A 17,462-nucleotide genomic window follows, 5' to 3' on the forward strand; every position below is an offset into this window, starting at 1 on the left:
GTTGAAAAGAACCTACATGGAAGATGGGAGCTTAATGTTTGAGCAGATTATAAACAACCAGTGGCACCTTTTGTCCTTGTGACTCTCTATCTTCCCTGTTTTATCCCTGAAGTTCACCTTTAACTGCACTTTTAGTTCCTGCTAAAATGAACCATAAAATATCAGAATCTACTTAGATAGCTGCATGTTTCTAGAGCCCTTTTTCCACCGACCTCTCTTGTGTTTGCTGGGATATGTGCATCTCTGTTTTTATACATGTACCAGACTGTCACACCTGCTTCAAAGAAATATTATATTAACTACTTGGGGAACTATTTCAAGAATTTTCACCACAAAACCAAAAACTAGAACACTGAGTCATGAAGGAAAGTAGATCCCTTACTTACTTCCAGACATAAACCTGAATAAATGGAATGGAATGGACACTTTTATGCATTTAGTGATGCAAACAGTAGTGATAAATACAATACAATGTGTGTTAATGTACTTGTTCTGTTGTGACAACTGTTAAACTAAGGTTGATACTATGACACACACTCTTAGATGTGAATGTGAACACAAAAACAAACAAAGCTGTTGTCTCTCTGCCTGTGGCCTCAGCATCAAATAATTCCTTGCTCCTGTACTGTTTATCTGAGATGAACATCTTGATATTCTCTCCCTCTGCTGTCTTCACCATTTCAGCTTCCTCCTCCCTAAAGACTCTTCTGCTTAGTGATTAGCAGCTTAAAATATACCATTGTGTGAACTTTACCCATTCTACGACGTGTTTAACAGAATCACTCAACCGTATAGGTGATTAAGATGAGACTGACGGGTGTGTAGTGAAGTCTGTAGGAAAAGTGCAGCAACACCGGCTCTGCATTAGCTTAATTAGGTTACCTTAATCTGATATAGGCTATTTTCAAGCCATCGTCCATTTCTATATTTTCTATCCTGTCTATATTTCTATCTGTGGGCAGTCGTTGCAGTTGGAACACGTGTAGTGGTGTGTGTGTGTGTGTGTGTGTGTGTGTGTGTGTGTGTGTGTGTGTGTGTGTGTGTGTGTGTGTGAGAGAGAGAGAGAGAGAGTGAGAGAGATTGTTGATGTAGAGCACTAAAAAAGTATAGTGTACCTGTAATTGATGTAACTGTGTGTATCATAGGTGATGTTGCTTTTGCAGCTGTGTTAACCATTTAATTGGTATTATGCATTTGTTAGCCCACCCAAAAAATTTCACCACCAGCCGCCACTGATCTTCTATATACATGTGTCATTTCAGTAAAAATCTAAATTAAGAAGTATGAATCCAATTAGTACTTTCCTTTTTATGTAAAGGTGTTTTATGACCGTATTAAGGTGAGAATGAAAATGGCATTTGAAATTTAATTTACATGCAATAAGTCCCCAGTCTTTACATTCATAACATAAATGAACAAGACTGGTAACTTATTGCATTGGCATATTGTCTGCTGTGCAGGTGGTTCAGTCTCAAAAAATTGAATGTCAAATGCTCTTTTATTATTTTCATTTCAAAGTGGTCATAGTCTGCTCATACTGGTGTGGAAATTTCTATTTTTAACACACACACAGTTGTTGAAAATTGTAATGATACTACGAAATAACATTTTATTTTCAGCCATGTCCTGTCCTCATTGTCATGACTGTCCTGAGAACAAATCTGAAGAAAGAAGTGACCTTCTACCTAAAATCATGGTCTTGATGAGGGGACTGGCACATTGCATTTTCATTATCACTGTGACACAAATGATGATATGTAAATGTAAATATAAAGACTGAATACTGCCCCCTACAGTGCCAGCTAGGTCTTTAAAAATAAAATATGAAATGCTATTTACATTTTCAGTTGCAAATCAGTCAATAAGCACATTTTTATTTATGATGTGGCTCCAAAACACTGTGGTGATAGAAATATAAATACAGAAGGGGTTTATTAGGCTTGAATATTGCCCACTGTATAGCAGGGTAAGTCTTTAAAAATGAAATGTAAAATTGCCCGCTTCTTTCTCATTTCAAAATGGTCCTACACCACATATATTGTGAAACGTGAAAATGTAAATTGTATTACTGCATTTTCCTTAAATATTTTTAGGGCCGCAGCTAACGAAGCCTCAAATAATCGTCTGAGCACGACACGTCATCAAAAGCGGGAGCGAGCACGCAATGCAACAGAAATCACCATCTGACCGGAGCGCGGAACACGGACGGACATCGGCGCTGCATCGTGCATATATTATGTATGCACAATGCAGCGCCGATGTCCGTCCGTGTTCCGTGCTCCGGTCAGATGGTGATTTCTGTTGCATTGCGTGCTCGCTCCCGCTTTTGATGACGTGTCGTGCTCAGACCATTACTCGAGGCTTCGTTAGCTGCAGCCCGAAATATTTTTACAAATATAATACATGCATTTGGAAAATTATAGAACTATTGTCGATTCAATTTTTTTCAAGTGAAAATTATTATCTATATCTTTTAATAACTACAACCAAATAAGTTACATCTATTCCAGGTGTCACGATCGAAAGACTAGATCTCGTCTTTGATTAGCCTGATTTTTTTTCCCCTATCCATCTTGTAAAGCGTCTTTGAGTGACCAAAAAAGTGCTATATAAATTTGATGCATTATTATTATTATTATATAAAGTTTGCTGTGGGCCTCCATACGTATGCATTCATTTTTATCATAATCTCTACTCAGGTGTTTTGCTGAAGAATATTTTATATTCCCTGAAGGGAAGGAATGTTTAATTCATTTCTCATCATTCAGCATTCAGCCCTGCTTGTTTCTTCTTGACCTGAACTTCTCTAAATGTTTTACTTTTCTACTCAGACGTTCATGCATTTCTCCAAGGTCGACTGAATACAATAATACATTTTAATAAGGATCATTGGTTTTGTAAGGACCACATGTGGATTTTAAGTCGCTGCTAGGAAACATTTGCTGTCAGAAAGATTTACTGCGTAAAAAAGAGATGTGGCAACACAAACAATGACAAATATATCTTTAAAATATAACCGTCTTCGGGGGCCAAAAGATAAATGAAATTACCTGCTACTGCTTTGTAGTTATAATTTGTCTATGACTGTTATAATTGTATTTGCACGTGTCTCAGAGTCAGCAGTATCCAGGTGATTTGAAGTGACTGATAGAACCTGTCTGAAGTTTTTCCTTGTTTTTGCTTTTCTTCATTGAATCCTGATCAATATAATTTGTTCTATTCTGACAAAGTCACAAAAAAGACAATTTCATGTCGACGTGAAAACAGATTTCTACAAAGTAGTAAAAATTATTCAATAAATATATCTAATTACCGCACTGATCCTATGTGGATAGGTCACAATGCACTTTTGCACCTTGCACGATTGCAAATTTTCTCCATTACAGCGGTTTCACTCCAACTATCAGACTACACAGGGATCACAAGAAAACAGCCCCTTAGTCCGGCCACAAATTCTCTATTGGCTTTGTCTGGTCTTTGACTTGATCACTTCAAAACGTTCATCTTGTTGTCTTTAAGCAATTTCTATGTAGCTCTGGCTGTATGTCTTGCTAGATAATTTTTTCTGAAGATGTAGTTCTCTTGCATCAGGGAGAACTACATTTGCGTCAGGCTGTCCTCCAGGATTTCCCCAATACCTTGCTCCATTCATTTTACCCTCTACCTTTACAACCCATCCAGAGCCTTCTGCTGAGAGGCGTCCCCATATCATGATGCCACCACCACCATGCTTCACAGTGGCAATAGTGTGTTTGTGAAGATGTGCAGTGGTTGGTGTCTGCCAAACATAGCGTGTAGTCTGAGGGCTAAAAAGCTCAATTTCAGTCTCATTAGATCTAAGAATCTTATCCCATTTGACTTCAGAGTCTCTCACATGCTTTCTGATGAACTGTAGTGTGTTAATAACCAGGAGTACTGATACAGCAGTGACTGGATTTTCCAAATACATATATTTTTACCCTAAAATTACTTTAGACACATTCGGGGCACTTAGCTGATATCCATTTCACGAGTTGTGTGACGTCTAACACCGCCTAATTGCACCCGTGTCACTCTAAAGCGGGTAAATGTTTATGCAGCCATACATTTTTATACATGTTTTAAATTAACGCTATTTGTGAAACTCTGTTCTCATGTTGAGATGGAGGAATTATTTTTTTTGAAAATTCTTCTTGAAAAAAGCCAAAGTATATTGACCTTAATATCAACATGTTGAATGTTGAAATACATCAAAATAAGAAACCTCCAGTGGGGTGTATAGGTACTGTGTCACTGTATCCTTTTCTTTGCTTTTTACTCATCAAAAGGGGAAAGAATTACCAAAATAACACACAATATCTTTATCAGGTGACAAGAAGCTAATATAGTTAACTATACACCAGTTGTACCTGGCAGTTGTTGGGTAGAAATCTTAATCAATAGCTAATCTAAAAGAGCAGCTACTTTGTGTTTTACAGCCTCTTTTTGTCCTTTCGCACTAAGGCTGCATGATATGGTTGAAATAACTATCACAACTTGGATAAAACTATTTGATGTTTTGTGTATGAAATTTGCTGAACTAGAATCCAATAGCTTTACTTGATCTCGCTGTAATTCAACAACTTGTTTACTTGAACAATGTGAAAATGTATTCCTAAACTGACATCATATCTCTCAGGCCTTTACTCGCTGCCAGTTGAAAGTATACATTTTAAGAATGGTGAGCTGTTCTAATGGATTTCTCATGAAGGATTCCACACAACACACACACACACACACACACACACACACACACACACACACACACACACACACACACACACACACACACACACACACACACACACAAAGCCACAAACAAAATGATTTCAGGACATTTAATTATTTGATTCATTGCACATTTGCTCAAGTGCAGAGTCATACTCAATGTAAAGCTTTAAAAAATACAATCTCAGTCATCTCAGATGTGATTCTGGGTGCTTTTATGTAGATTTTTTTTTTAAATAAAATACAGTATATGACAGATAAACCTCTTCAGAGCAGTGTTCTTTGATAGATCTGTAAAGTAAACACTGAGAAACAGGGCAGCATAACTGGTCAATGTCAAAGATTCATCATTCATTCATATTTAGGTAGTGTAACTTTTCAACATATTACATGGACATTTGTCTCTGTCTGTGTAAACACAACTGTGTCTTAATTTTTCATTTTTTAAAATATTATTCCTAGAGTGTGACACGCTGTACTACCCTTTAGTGGAGAACACAAATTCTCACTTTTCTGTTGGCACCTGAATTATCATGAACACCACTGTTGAGCTGCAGCTCTTGTTGTGCATGCTCCACATCACACAGACATGTCCCCCATTCTCCCTTTTAGAAATAGCTCAATAGGTTTACAATACTTCACATTTTTTAGAACTAAAAAAATAGTTTGGATCATTGACTGTACACAATACCAAAAACAATGTGCTTTTCCCCATATAGTGTATAGTGCTGAGTTCAACATGCCCTCCACCAGCAGTAGTTACAGTGGACCAGTTTCCCTTTTTTGAGGCAGGTTGTAGTCACAGGGTCCATCATGGAGGCCTCTCTCCATGGAACTTTCGGTGTCTATACCTGCCATTCTTTTCCTTGGCTATGTTGATACAGGCGTTGTGCTTGTTGCTCTGTAAGTGGTTCCAGTACTTGATGAGTTCATTAGGATGGAATTGATGGGATGTGATCAAGTGGCTGTACTTACAACTGGAGTAAGATACCCGCCAATGGTTAAAGAGGAACTCATTGGGAGGTGGAGCTGGGTCAATGCGCAGCTTCGCCAGGCAGATCCCCACATAAACATCTTCCAGGTGAAGCCTGCGTATGCTGAGTGAGGCCTGATAGATCAGCTCGGCCATGTCCCCTGAGAACACGTATCCTGTGCCTGAGCAGAATATTGGGTAGCGCTCGCTTGGATACAGCTCTGGTGGCATGTACCACTTGCTGTCCTTGTTTCGGTTTGGTGCATAGCCCCTCATCAGGTAGCCGGTGAAGTACCTCTGCTTTGGAGGCATCTCAGGTTTCAGTAACTTCTGGATGAGATACTCTGTATTGACAAACATGTCACTGTCTGTCTTCATCACATAGGAGGCATGTGGGCAATAGGTGGCCACCCAGTTCATGCCCATCAGGGTCTTGACGGTCAGGTTGTAGTAAGTGTCCCGATAGTCCTGTTGGATGATATCATGATAAACACGGCTCTCTTCCTCTATGCTGCTCTGGAGGACGGTGTCTGAAGTCGTTCCTGTGCCGAGCAGAAACAGACGGACAAACCCCAAGCCCATTGCTACACTCTCATTTCCCCATGTCTGGCGGATTGCATTGCGGGCATCAGCCTGTCCTGGTTCTGCAGCAATGAGGAGGATGAGGAAGGGTGTGCTGTCCCTGCACTTGAAGGGCTCGTTCAGGATGTAGCGGTAGGGCTGAGCGCTGAGCTTCCCTCCTACACCCATCTCCTTCTGTAAACTATTGTTAGTGCTCATGGAGTCCCCCAGCCCCATTACACCAGTCCTGGATCCTCCTCCACCTCCTCCTATTCCTCCTGTTGCCTCTCCTGCTGCACCCTCCGCTTGCTGAGAGCTGAGGTTGAGCAGAGGCTTTGGTGGCACATACCCTGCCTCCCTCCACAGGCTCCTCAGGGAGCTGCTCTGGTTGGATTCTCCCTTGGGAGTGCGGAAGCCCCTGACAGCATAGGCCAGGGGGTTTTCACGAGGCCCACTGCGTCCTGGCAGCCAGTCCTGGTGGCTGAAAAATAAAAAGAGAGTGAAGAGCAGAGCCAGTGAGAGGAGGCCAGTCACATGGGTCCGAAACAGTGAGCGCTTGACGGTCCAGGTCATCTTGATGGGACAGCAGTGCCGCCGTCTCCACTGCATGGTGCAGATCGGGGTCGCAGGAGGCTGCTGCTGCTCGAGAATGGGCGGCGGCGGTCACATACAGTCACCTCAAACATGTGGTTGCCAACAATCAGAGGGTTATCTGAGCTGGCAGATGGGTTGGAGAGAGCCTCCTGGTGGAGTCAGGAGAACATTTGAGCCCCAAAGTGCAGCTTAAAGCAGGCTAAAAAAGCTCCCGATGGAGCTAGGAAGGCGGCGATTCTCTGGCCAGGGAGGCTTCTCCCTGGCTCTTCTTTGGCACTGTAGACAAACACAGGGTCATGCTCTATGTCTCATCTCCTTCAGGATATGATAAGGGTCACCTCCTCTGCGTTTGCTCTCTCTAATCTGAAAAGAGAAAAGAAGAAATTGAGAAAACAGAATTGGCAGCACTCCAAAAGCACCTCCTTTTCCCTGGCACTGAGCCACATGTCGATTGTCCGAGTTGAAGATGTGTTTTTATTTTACTCATGGGAAAAAATGAGAGTAATTCTTATTCATTATATTTATGGTTTGTTTTTACACAATCAGAGCAATTCTGAATTAATTTTGTCCAGATGCAAAAGCTCCAATTAGAGCTTCCTGTGGATGCAGTGCCCAATATGGTAAATGACTCATTTTGTAAGCTTACTTAACAGTTTGAAAAGGACCAGCTGAATCAATATGACAGCAGTGTAGCATCTTTGATTGAACAGGGATGAGAAACAGTAGATTCTGGAGATGTGGCTTCAAGAAGAAAGCTATTGTTGTGAGCACATCGGAGACGGAAAGGAAAACTGCTGCTCTAAAAATGACTGTGGATACATCTGTACAGTTTAAAAACAGATGGTCCAAGGTGTGATACCGAGATGCAGCAAAACGTTTTCTTCTAAATACATATTTCTACATCCCAGTAAAGACATCCGAAAACTACTTTCCACAATGACAATGATGGTCAGAACATTTGATTCATCATCACAAAATCATCTCACAGTGAGATTTTTTTAAATTAGAGAAGAACAAAACATAGTAGATAAACATCTATGAGGAAACTGTGGTTGTCAGGTTCTGGATTTGGGGGATGAGGGCTCACATTTGCATGTCATTGTTCAGCTTAATGCCTGGGGCAGAAGTATAAATTGCAGGTTTGCTCTACGTGGCGCTGGCTAACGCTACTCTGAACCGCTTGGTCGAGCAAGTGTCATCAGCCCCCCACCAAGTGTTAACAGCCAGGGACGAGATGCATCTGTCAGAATGAGTTTCCAAGGTCCAGCAGGCAGTGGTGCCGAATCCTGAGCAAACCTCTGGTGATAACAGCCTTCACCTGCCATTCACCTTCCACCTTCAGCTTATCAATGCTGCCGACTGTCTCCCTGAGATCACCCAGGCTGCTTGGCCTTCTTACACAAACGTGCATAAATACAGGACATACAAGTAAACATGCAGGCACACAAACATGCAGCAATGTGGACAAAATGTACATGATTACATCTGCTGCCCACCTGGAAGTTGTTCACAGAGAGACTCACAAAGACGGTCATGTATACACATCCTGGTTCACTAAGTCGTCAATGCAAATAATCCGTGAGCACGAGCACGTTTACTTTGTAATGATAGACAAACCAAACACTGCACACATAATCGTTTTTGTGTGTGAACAGATGCACAAAGTAGCACAAACTATAATGCAGACCAGCATTACTGATATACACAACATACATGGACTGCATATGTAATTATTCATGTGTGTATAGATGCACAGAAAAGATGCACGTACACGTCACACATGATTATATCCACACTAGATACATGCATCCCCATTGCTGTGCATGTTAACTGTCTGTCACACACACGCACGCACGCACACACACACACACACACACACACACACACACACACACACACACACACACACACACACACACACACACACACACACACACACACACCACTGGAGAAAACAGAATATGCCAGCAGAAACTTGGAGGTTGTACTAGACTCTAGTGAATATTAATGCAGCAGCAGTGTAGCAGTGTTGAATCCATCCTTCCTTCTTGAGTGTGTTCCTTCATCTACTGCTTGCATTGCCTCCCTTTTTTGTTTGTTTGCTGTTTAATCATTTGCCGATACTGAACAACTGAGCATTATTTTGTGCAAATTCTACATGCCGGCTTCAGTAGATTTTCTAAGCTTCCCGTTTTCATTTCCTGCTATGTTTGCTCATTCATCATGACAACTGACAAGGAACACGATAACCTTTTCAGGCGAGTGTGCTTACCCAGTGCAAGCAATTACAGGAGAATGAGAGGGGCCAGGGCCGGTTTTGTTTTAAAGGTTAACATACTTTACATCGAAGCATATCCAGCGTTTGAGAGATTTCTGCTGTCAACTAAATGAACATCTAGTTCCATGAGTTCTGATGAAGGCTGCACACAGAGACACACAAACACATAACTGTGCATGTACATGGAGATACACACTCCACAGAGATGCCCACACACACCGACACCCACCCACACACTCACTCACATGCAGACCACATGAATGGCTTTGTTTTGTTTTCTTCGATGTAAATGTCCATTTCATTGGGAGATCAGACATCCATTTTTACTTTTCAGCAGTACCATTTAATCTGCCAATGCCTCTCCTCATTAATTCATTTTCTTGCTTCCCATCAATGTCTCTTCTGTGCAAGTCAATTAGTTACACTAGCACTAATTAAAGCCCCAGCGATTCTGCAGCGGTCAATAATCAGAACATAGGCTGGGGGAGTGGCACGGTGGTGACATACAAGGCATACACTATGGTGTCGTCTCTGTCACCACATCAGCTTCACATCTGGAGGAAAAAACAGCATCAACAGAATGAAATAAACTTCCCAGGTTCACACACCATTCTCCCGTTTGCTCTCTTCGTTCCCATAGCTACATAAGCAGCTGATTGTGCCTCAACAATATGTGTGATGCATGCAAAACAAGCTTCACTGATGTCGATGAGAATATGACCTTCATTCAGTATAACAGTGCATTTTATTATCGTGACACATTTTCCTCAGAGAAGAAACATCTTTCATTTGTGAGCTGTTTAGAGCCGCTGTCGACTGCACTTAAGGGTTAATTCCTGTTTGATTGAAACAGACAGATGACGTGGCTGACTGAGGTTCTCATTTCATCTAACGACATTTCCTGAAACGATAACTTCATTTAGGATTTCATTTAGTGGTAAAGGTTTGTTTTGGCACATGTCCTTTATCAGCAGATGACCAGATTAGACTTCAACAAAGAAAACTGGGCAAAAACAGTTCCATTATTCTCAACTTTCCTTATAAAGTAACCAGTGAATTATTTTGTCAATAAAACGACAGAAAACAATGAAAAACTGTAAATAAAATCACTTCCTCTACCCAGTTTACACTCTAAACCCCAAAATATATTAATTTTACTAACGTGTAAGGCAAAGAAAAACAGAAAACTTACAGTTTAGAAGATGATTTGGCAAAAGTTGGGCATTGCTGTTCGAAAAGTGACTTAATGATTAATCATTTATCACCACTGTAAGTCGTGTTTGTGTTAGTGGACTTATAGTCAGTGTTTCAGCTGTAATTGCTACAAGGAAGCACTATTTAATTTAACTTAACATCTTAATGTGAGGGCTGCACAGGGGCGTAGTGGTTAGCACTTTCGCCTTGCAGCAAGAAGATCTCTGGTTCAAATCCCGGGATGGGCCTGGGATCTTTCTGCATGGAGTTTGCATGTTCTCCCTGTGCATGCGTGGGTTTTCTCCGGGCACTTCGGCTTCCTCCGACAGTCCAAAAATATGCTGAGGTTAATTGGTTACTCTAAATTGTCTGTAGGTGTGAATGCGAGTGTGATTGTTTGTCTGTATATGTAGCCCTGTGACAGACTGGCGACCTGTCCAGGGTGTCCCCTGCCTTCGCCCGAGTCAGCTGGGATAGACTCCAGCACCCCCCACAACCCTAGTGAGGATAAAGCGGTGTATAGAGAATGGATGGATCTCAATGTGACTTGTGAAGCTGCAGCTATAATCTCAGCTCTGGTAAAGTCAAACAAGACTCATTGTCTTCTTTTGAAGTCAACTGTATGTTCCTAAGGTGTGTTCAACACAAATGGCTGCTGGGAAACAAAAACACCCTCCTTGTCAATATTATTTTACAGCGGCATAATTATTATGCCAGGTGAGAGCCAAATACCCAACCCAGATCTGTTTTTCAGAACAGGTTCTTCATGTTTCTTTCTCACACATTTCTCTCTCTTTCTCATGTTAGCAAAACTCACACTGAATTAGTTTCACTAGTCAGCTTGCACAGCAGTGACTTATAAGAATTTTATATGTGCTTTTGTTCTCCTTGGGGTCCTGCTGAGCTCATCTTAAACACAATCTTCCAGGGAATTCAGTCCTGGACTTGGTTCAGAGCAGACCCTTGAAAGAGAGCAGGCTGTTGGTGAGTCCATGCCTCTCATCTTAATCCCTCCTCATCCTGATCACCTCCTCCACTCACTCCTCTGTAGCTATTCTTTTGCAACAACCTGGGATTCTCTGACTGTTGTTCACCATCTGATTGCAATAAAGAGCTCACCGAGACTGCCAAGAAAAGAAGTTGAGCCGAGCTGACGAGTGGTGTTGCTGCTTATTCACTTCCTAGCTTTCACTGTCTCTGTGTGACTCAGTGAGTTGTTTGACCAACTGGTTAACCCCACTTTGTTTTTTACCAAAGTGACCGTACAGCCTCAAACAAATGGTGATGTTTTTTAAATAACTGTATCATATAAGACAGCAGTTTTCTTTTCAGATGTACCTCCACAGCCCTGTTGAATAAAGAACTCCATCATGTAGATTCAATTGTAGACCAACCAGTATGGGTAATTTGCAAAACAAAAGTTTCTACATCTGGGCCTCTCATTCATATGCAAACAGCGTTTTAGGTCACTCAAATGGAGATGTTTTCATGTGCCCTCTGAAATGCAAATTTTTTAAAGGTCAGGTTCATGTGTATTGCTATGGACATGTAAAACAGAGAGTCTGGGAAACAATGATGTCACAACTTGATTTGCACGTACCCATACCAACTTAGCATTGCTGCACCAACATCATGCAAAAGCCATTGTATGCTGTGCCTAATATTAAATGGTGCACAGCTTATTGCAGCTTTTAGTTGTTTTTGCATTCTTGTGTGTGTTTACAAAACAGTAGTCAGGGGAACAGATGTTTTTCTTTAACCACTGGCTCAAAAAACATCTGTATTAGTGTAGCCAAAACCTCAAAGTGGCTTGTATTAAATATGAACATTTAATATTGTCATATTTACTTTACACAGTTAAACTACAAGTGTTTAGCCTGGCTTGATTAAGTGTGAATTCGCACTGTTCATTTCTAACATTTAACCGTTTCCTTTAGCTAAACCATCCAAAAAATGTTTATCCAATAATTACAGTGAACATGTTTTTTTCTTTAACCTTCACTAGTGTCATCAAATAATTTGAACTGTTAGCCACAACTTTATTTCAATAATTTTCCATTTCACTTAGACATCTACTTATACCTACAATTGATGCTCCAAAATTCAGCTATTTAGCTGTTATTTTTAGCAATGTCAAACATTATGGGTTACATTCAGCATACCTTTCAAGTGTTTAAGCGTTACTCAACTACTACAAGCATTCCCCCAACACTTTAGCCACCTGTTTCAGCTGCTTATCTGACATTTTGAAACTATTGCAGCCATTTTATGGTTAGCCTAGCTAACTGCATGAACAGTTTAACCATTTCTTCATTATTTTGGCTCAATGTTGCAACTGCTTAATTTCTGCTATTGCTGTGGTTTAACCACTTTCAGCCGCATGTTTATCTACCTAAAGAATACTGTATTTATTATTTTTAGTGTCTATTAAATGTCTGTGCTCACTTGGTAACTAGCTATTGAACACTCTCAACAGCTGACTCAGGATGCAGAAATACATTTATAAATCAACCTGTAAGTTGTTGAGTTTTTTTTAAACTGAACTAGCAAAATTGAATGCCTGCCTGATGTTAATTCTAATTTCCCCCCGTATGTGTGTCACATTCCTGTTCAGCTAGGTTGTCTTTTGTTGACATTCACGGAATTCATTGCGGAGCTAACAGTAGCCAGTGTTATGGACCATTAGCACTCCATGGGACTGAAAAAGAAGCTTTGAGGCAAGGCATCAGAGAACGAGCAAAAACGCCACATCCTTGAGATTTACCTGCAAAACCTATCCCAAATCTTTCAAATAGAACTCAGTCCACATTCTGTTAATTCAATGAAAAAAGTAGGGAAGATCTCATTTTCAAGTTATGTTACAATTTGCTCATTCATTTGCAATAAAATGGAATTAATACACATAAATAGCTTTACATTCTTATACATAGTACCCTGAAACCTAAAAAACCCCTAAACCCTCAATTTTAACAATACCACCTTAAAGATAATCTCATTTAAAGTCAGTATGTTAACCTTTAGTAATTAAAAGTTGCTTCAGAATCATTTTATTTTTCAGAAGTACTTTAATATCCTATAGAACATAGCTGTGAGAATGAAGGTGTGTTTGTCATAATTCATAGAATGGCAGATGGATGATACAGGCCATGTCTTCAATGGACTGAGCGATTCGTTGGCAACTATTAAATTTAGCGTGAGTTATTTTGATAAGCGATAAATCTGTTTGAGTGATTTCTTTTTAGAAAAACAATCAGCTTTTTTACCCCCCCCCCCTGTGACAGTCAAATGAATATCTTCATATTCAGGTAGGCAAACAAGGAAAACATCATCCTGGTCTTTGGGAAACACAAATGGCCATTTTCACTATTTTTCTTGCATTTGATGGAACAAACAAAAAACTGACTAATCACGAAAATAATCAACAAATTAACTCACGATGGAATGCATTACTGTTACTGCAGCCCTAAAGAAACTACAGTAAAGGATTAGATGAAGTACTGTTAAATTAGAAAAAAATCTAATCAAATCAATATTAAATGCAATGCAATTATAATGTTTTATTGCGCTAAAGTGATCCTGTTTCTAAGTATAACAACCGATCAATGGATCACATTGCATTTTGATTTAATTTAGCTTTCCTTTGTGGCCTAAGCAGTCCACACCTGCGTCTATGAACATATTTAAAGGAACATTGTGGAAGAAAATCCAAGCCTCTATGTCACTCAAACTTTTCTAAAAAAAGAAAAAAAAACAATTCTTGTGGTATGATTGTTTTATGTGCGGATGTTTGAGTGAGGTCACAACAATCCAAATAGAGCAGAGTAAAATAGGATTAAAGCCTTAAAACTGCTCAAAAAACAATGCATCTTTACAAAAGCAAAAAAAAAAAAAGTGCCCTAGTTTCTTTGGATGATCCACAGACTTCATAAAGTCTGTTTTCTCTGGAACAAACTTGCTGTCAAACAATGAGATAATGTTTTAGGTGGTGCAGACATGAAGTAAACCTTTGGAAATGTTGTTTGGTGTATATGTGACTCAACTAGGATAGGGCCGCAGGGAGAGGGAGGGTTCTCGCTAAGTGTCACACAGCAGATGAGTGACACTGGATGGCCAGCTGTATTTTTATTTATTTATTTTTTACCCTTCATCACTTGAGGCTGGTCAGATGTGGGCCAGGTCACTTGAGCCCCTTCATCACACAACATGACCAAATCTGATCCTTAAAGAGTCAGTTCACCCAAATCACAAAAAACTTTGGCAGTATCAAGGCGACATGACAGTTGAGTTTTACTTGCCCTGGTTTTCAGGTAGCCATCTTTTCAAACTAAAGGACTTTTTTTTTTTTTTTAAATTTCTGGCTGTCCTGATAAAAAGTGTTCCCACTGATGATGGCATGTTCACCAAGAATGACACCAATTGTTTCTACATACAGGTTTTGCTGTTGACCTGAAACTGTTAATTAAAGAATTAACGGATCAACAAGTAATTAATCAGAAACTATTTTTAGAATCTGTTTAGATCAGATTTAGGCATTTTTAAGCAAAATAGTGTAGTTTTAGCTTGCAGACCGAGGACATTCTATTCTTTTCCTGATGCGACACTAAGCTGATTATCTTTGGTTTTTGAACATTTGATTGGACAAAATAGGATATATTATCTTGGATTTAAAGAAACTTTAATGGCCGATTTTCACAGTGTTCTGACATTTTATACAGTGAATGACAAATTTGTTTATCAAAAAAGGAAGCATAAATCATAATTGCACAAACAGGTGGAGGCAGAAATGTACAAACACATCTAATATTTCAATGTTATGAGTTCTACACATGCAATCCAATTCAGCTACATTGCAGTGCGGTACAAGCAGAAATCTAGGAATAAATGTATTTTTTTGTAAATTGTGGAACCTGACTCTCTAATGCACAAAGCTATATAACATGACAAAACATCTAGATGTATTTGTGTTTTAAAAGGGTTGTAAGAAAGGATCGAGCAGCCTCGTAAAACCGGCCTCAGTAATAAAAGAGACCTTTAGAAGGCAGCTTTGGCAGCTCCGAGGCACATTAGCTGGAGTAAATATTATATGACAGTGACTTTTTTTGCACTCAAGAGTGAGTGATATCTCGATTGTCTCTGGTGCTGCTGCCAACTTTCACTGCTGTATTTAATTCTTGCAGTATGCTCTGTTTTACTTTGTTAATAAAGCCCGGCCATATTCTGGAGGATGTCGGTTCAGACACCACAGCAATAAATTATGAGGTGCTTTGAAAATTAGACCTTATTAAAGTTTCATAGTCTAGTGGGCAGAGTCAAAACCCAGATGGTGAGGTTAGCTGCAGTTTTTTTTACGTCCATCTCAGCATTTAGCAGATATGCCCAAGTATGCACAGTTCTCTGTGCCAAATAGCTCAGGCAGCTTGACGTGATGAAGTGGATAAAAAGCCCAGTTAATTGAACTGGATCAATGGAAACTCCTTGGCCTCGCCTTTTGGCAGGTCCACGGAGGGGTTTCCTAAACTTGAATTTATGTACACTGATACAGTATGGACTACTGACCCTCATTTGATGACACTGATTCAGGAATCCCATATAGGAATAAAAAAATGACTGTGCTCTGTGGGAGGAGGAATAGAGGCAGTCACCTCCATGCCTCCTTAGAGAGTGGAGAAATAGTAAAATCAAAGTAGGCTTTTGTTAATTTTGCACTGATGCACCTGCCTTGAACATCTGCCTGGGGTGGGGGGCCCTGCCTGTCACTGCAACATTTCACGGAGCCACTGGGGGCCCAGAAAGTGCCTGATATAGAGGAGATCCTGGGACAAAGGTACATGGAGAAATTGATTGATGGGTAGATGGATCCCAGTCAAGGCGGCTGGGAAAGGTGGATGTAATAGAGGGGAGAGGAGGGCGGGGAAGGCTAAATGAATAATGAGGATGTGGAGGACTGATGAGATGTGCAGTGCGTACCTCCTCCTCCTCATGCTGCTGCTGCGGCTGCTGACAGGGCTGCGGTCGGCCGAGGGAGTGTGTGAGCCCCGGTACCTTCACTCGCCATCACCGCCTCCCCGGACTGGAAGCAACCCGGGGTTTAACGCCTGCTTCCCCTCCCGATCCTGTTCCCCTAATCGCGCTGACACCTTGGAAGCGTTCCGTCCCTGCTCGTCCTCATCCCCACAGGCTCAACAAACCTGCAGCTTTTTGGTTCTCCTCCTGCTGCGACTCCTCCTCTCCTCCCTCTCCCGCTCCTTGTGTCCGCTACACCGCTCCCTCTACCTCACTACTTCAGGGGTATTTTTTCTCTCTCCCCTCTTTCACTGTTGTTCCCTGATCTTATCCAAGTTCATCCCGCTCTTCTCCAGAGGTGCTATTTAATGCAAACGAGGAAAAAGACCACAGCATCCGCGCACGTTTATCCAGAGAAGCGATCCGCTGGAAGGATGGCAGAGCAGCGGCGACGGAGCAGCAGGAGTGCGGCTGGTACTTCACGATGCAGCGCAGACTGGTGTAGAGTAGGAGCGCAGTGGAGGAAAAAAACAGAGAAACTGAATTAAAAATAATAATAATAACAACCTATCATCTCCCACCTCTCTCTGCCAAAACATGCTCCTCAAGATTCAAAGAGGAAACAAAAACAAATACTCATCTACCTCCGAACCCCTACTCTGCTTCGGTTTTCTAGTCCACCCCTTCTTGTTTTTCCTTCTCAATCTTTCCTCCGCTCCGTCTTGGACCGAGCCCTTGTCGGATGTCTGAGCCGGGCAGGGCAGCTGCTGGCCCGGGGAAGCTGTCTGTCAGACACCGCTACACTAACGGAGCTCCACCACGTCACTGCATTCTTAGCGGAGCATCTCACGTGACCCAGTTGGTCGCTCACGCTGCATTCACGGAGCGTGGGTTAAAAAAATATTCTGTCCTCGACTCACGAACACTCACATAATGTTCACACTAACACAATCCAGCCCAGAATGTGTTCTAGCACATATTGTTAAAATTACAGCTCGATAAAGAGTTCAAACAATTCTTGGTAATATTAATTCAAATGAGCTATTATCCAACCTATTTAAAAGAATATTTTAATAAACAGTTACTGCAATAAAAGGCACAAGCATTGATTTG

The 17,462-nt window shown here is 41.0% G+C and overlaps 1 protein-coding gene across 1 annotated transcript; it reads right to left on the minus strand.

Moving 5' to 3' along the window:
• Positions 1-4,842: 4,842 nt before the first annotated feature.
• LOC110969748 (beta-1,3-galactosyltransferase 2-like) lies at positions 4,843-17,184 on the minus strand. The gene is made up of 3 exons (XM_051947325.1): positions 16,994-17,184; positions 16,314-16,845; positions 4,843-7,237 (listed from the first exon to the last, which is right to left on the minus strand). The coding sequence occupies exon 3, from the start codon at positions 6,887-6,889 to the stop codon at positions 5,558-5,560; it is 1,332 nt and encodes a 443-aa protein (XP_051803285.1). The 5' UTR covers positions 6,890-7,237; positions 16,314-16,845; positions 16,994-17,184; the 3' UTR covers positions 4,843-5,557.
• Positions 17,185-17,462: the final 278 nt, after the last annotated feature.

This window comes from Acanthochromis polyacanthus, chromosome 4 (assembly GCF_021347895.1).
Source record: "Acanthochromis polyacanthus isolate Apoly-LR-REF ecotype Palm Island chromosome 4, KAUST_Apoly_ChrSc, whole genome shotgun sequence".
NCBI classification, from domain to species: Eukaryota; Metazoa; Chordata; class Actinopteri; family Pomacentridae; genus Acanthochromis; species Acanthochromis polyacanthus.